The sequence below is a fragment of the Euwallacea fornicatus genome, chromosome 14, assembly GCF_040115645.1.
Source record: "Euwallacea fornicatus isolate EFF26 chromosome 14, ASM4011564v1, whole genome shotgun sequence".
Classification (NCBI taxonomy): Eukaryota; Metazoa; Arthropoda; class Insecta; order Coleoptera; family Curculionidae; genus Euwallacea; species Euwallacea fornicatus.
This window is the reverse complement of record NC_089554.1, coordinates 3,095,001-3,098,045: the sequence shown is the minus strand read 5'-3', so window position 1 is coordinate 3,098,045 and position 3,045 is coordinate 3,095,001. Positions and strand designations below refer to the sequence as shown.

General features: G+C 41.0%; 1 protein-coding gene across 1 annotated transcript; it reads right to left on the bottom strand.

Annotated features, from left to right (window-relative positions):
* Positions 1-310: 310 nt before the first annotated feature.
* On the bottom strand, positions 311-1,418 carry Osi8 (Osiris 8). The gene is made up of 2 exons (XM_066290205.1): positions 878-1,418; positions 311-816 (listed from the first exon to the last, which is right to left on the bottom strand). The coding sequence occupies exons 1-2, from the start codon at positions 1,307-1,309 to the stop codon at positions 439-441; spliced, it is 810 nt and encodes a 269-aa protein (XP_066146302.1). The 5' UTR covers positions 1,310-1,418; the 3' UTR covers positions 311-438.
* Between the last annotated feature and the right edge of the window lie 1,627 nt (positions 1,419-3,045).

Here is a 3,045-nt window from a genome sequence, read left to right as displayed (position 1 = left end):
AGGTACAAAAACTTTTGATTATCTAAGAAATCTCCTAGACTGAAGGAAAGTAAAACCTTGAACGCGTAATCATGCATGCAGGGTTCGTACCAAAACCTATAATCGATAACTTTCTCAGCGGTTTATTCTATCTTTTTCTCGATTTGAGATTATGCATGATGAAATTGAAAGTGTGAAGAAGACGAACAAAAAAATGATGTTGCGTCTGTGTTGCAAGATTGTTAGATGCTTCGCTAAGTACTGCAGAGGAAACTGTGCAGTAACTTTCTTGTCCGTTCTCAGTGACGCAATAAAAATTCAAACTAACGCCTCAAGAGTAAAAAAAAGTAAAAATGTATTTATAATATATACAGAGATGTACTGTGTTCGTTTGTTAGCTTAAATCTTATAACAAAACAATAATTTAAATAAATTAGTTTACAAGTCTTTGTTTCATTCTCATCGTTCTTTTTTGGGCTCATAGGCTTGGTACGCTAATCTGTTCGCCTCCTCCGTGTCGTATGATCTGCCCCAGCCGGACCCATGGTGTCCTCCTGCTGACACAACTTCGACGTGGCCAGACTCGTGATGTCCCGACTGTCCCGAAAGCAGTTTCTTGAGCCCGATAATTCCCGCAAGAACCAGAGCCAGTTTGGACACAATCAGAGCTTTTCCCGCCAAAAGGGCCAGGGCTCCCAATGCCAGTGGCACTAAGGTGCCACCGAGAATCAGGGGAAGCAGCATCATGGCACCGCCCTTCTTGCCGCCCTTTTTACCTCTACCTTCTTCATCTTCGCCGAAGCTGCGAGCTATGTCTGAGGCAGAAGGTAATTTTATCTAAAATTGAGAAAAAATTTGCAGCCTACTATAAAATGCAAATATTTGTGCGATTTTCTACCTGCAAGGTATGGGATCCCAAAAACGAAGCAGCTTTCCCAAGAAGAAGTCCAGTCAAAGCCCCATCCTTCTCATTGAGAGATCTTGGAAGACTGGCCTCAATCTCAGCCTCAGTCTTAGGGCCTTCCTGCTCTGCAGGTGCATTGGGGTCCTTGACAAAGGTGATTCCATCGATGAGGTTCAGGTTGTAGCTCCTCGTAGCTCTATCCATAGCTGCCAATAGTTTGAGCTTCAAACAGGGTGTAAGGTCCTGGGAGGCACATTCCTGGTACACTTTGTACATATATTTGAAGTCGTTTAGGTATGAGTATGAGTCAGAGGCACGTGGAGAACCATTATTGCCATCGATGGTGTTCTGATCCGCGAAAGTGGCAGATCTAGCTAAGACACCCACGGATAACAGGAACCCGAAGAACGCGTACTTGACGAACATTTTTGACAATTATGGCTGATATACTGATATGGATCCACTTGCACTAGATGGTTTTATACCGGCAGAGTGACTTTGACTTTGCGACGCCGCCATCGTCCCCTCCGGGTGGTACCTCCCGACTGATGGTTGTCTTTGGTACTGATCGGATTGCACGGATGGTGCTAGGTATGTAGACTGCAAATTCACGGGCAACGGCTTCTTGGAATAGCGCACTTCCATGCTTGATGAGGCTGTTAGGTAGATCGCATACGGAGCGTAAGCTAATAAGCTTGACAAAAGAAATGATACAACCAGTAGCATGGCAATTTGGTCCGAAAAATTTCCATAATTTTCGTTATAGAAGCGATTTCATGACCGTTCTTGTCGACGTTGAATAAAATAAAAATTGGTTACCGGAAAAAATGCGTATGGTTGGGAACTATCAGCAAAGGATCTACATGCAACCACACTTTTTTAAGCGACTGCTTTAATCCAAATAAGCCAGTAAAATTTGCTTTAAAATCGAATAAAATTGTTTACAAAATTCGTTAAAAAACTTTAAAGATATGTTCAGGGTATTGGTCTCATCAAAACATCCGGTGCGAGTACAGAGTGTCCAAGATATGGATGTTCAGTCCCGGGATCCCGTATAGATAGTTTTGGCTAAAGGAGAAGAAAATTTTGCAGCTAAAACTTTAAGTGATATACCCGGTGTGATAGTTTCAAAAGTTCCAAAAACTGTCCTTCGTAGTTCCTCTTTCATTTTAAACATGTGCATCATTATGATTTTTGATATAACCGCAGAGAAACAAATTTAAGGGGATGAAGTCTGGAGAACGGGAAGGTCAAGAATGCCCTCCGTGGGTGCCTGCCCATCTTCCAGAAAGTCCATGCGATATTCCTATGCAGTTCTTGCAGTATGTGCCGGTGCGATATGCTGATGGACCCGACAGATATGTGTTAAAGCGAACGAGAGGTTATCTAAGGATTTTTCTAAATTTAAACAAAATAAAACATTTATAAGAGAAAGGGTTGATTATTTGAATGTTAAATATTTTAACCCACATGTTAAACTGAGATCGACGTGCTGCTGGGTAATTCACTAGACGTGGGGATTCTCTTTCTCCACTATTAGAAGTTTTTTTTTTTATCAAAATTTGAATATACGATCAACTGCATCACATATTTCTTATGTGCATTAATTCGAATGCAACAGTGGCTGTCGCTTTGCTAGTTGCCCATAGAAAGCTTTCATTAGTCATCCAGAATGCCTATCGAGTGAACTTTTATCAACAGAAATAACTTATAAATTTTGGTCATAAAACAAATTTGTTCCTATTTTCACTTTAAACGAATTCCATCGTGTATCCTGCACACAGAGCGTGCGTGCTAAGCGGGTAATAACTGCAAATATCCGTTAATTTAATACGTTAGTATATGGTTTCGATCTATTTCCTCCCTAAAAAAATCTCACCTTGCATGCTTAATCCATAAGCATGCGAATTATTATAGACGACACAAAATGCTTTTGTGGTTAAGGACGTAAAACACCGTGGCGGCACAACTTATTGCTATTGTTATAGTGGAGTGTAAACGGTACACGCTTGTGACTGGAATTTTCAGGCTGATTAGCTGAAACAAGTGAAATTGCGGGTCTGAAAAGATTATTATTGTTAATGATTTTCTTCTGTGCTGACCATATGGCAGTGTCGAGTATGGGGCGGAAAAAACCGCATTAATTTCTCGTAGAAAAGGCA

Bases quoted from the DNA above. Each gene is read 5' to 3' on its own strand.
- Osi8 (XM_066290205.1), bottom strand. From the start codon at position 1,309: ATGTTCGTCAAGTACGCGTTCTTCGGGTTCCTGTTATCCGTGGGTGTC. The intron at 817-877 runs GTAGAAAATCGC...TCTCAATTTTAG, and splicing joins TGGGATCCCATACCTTGCAG to ATAAAATTACCTTCTGCCTC.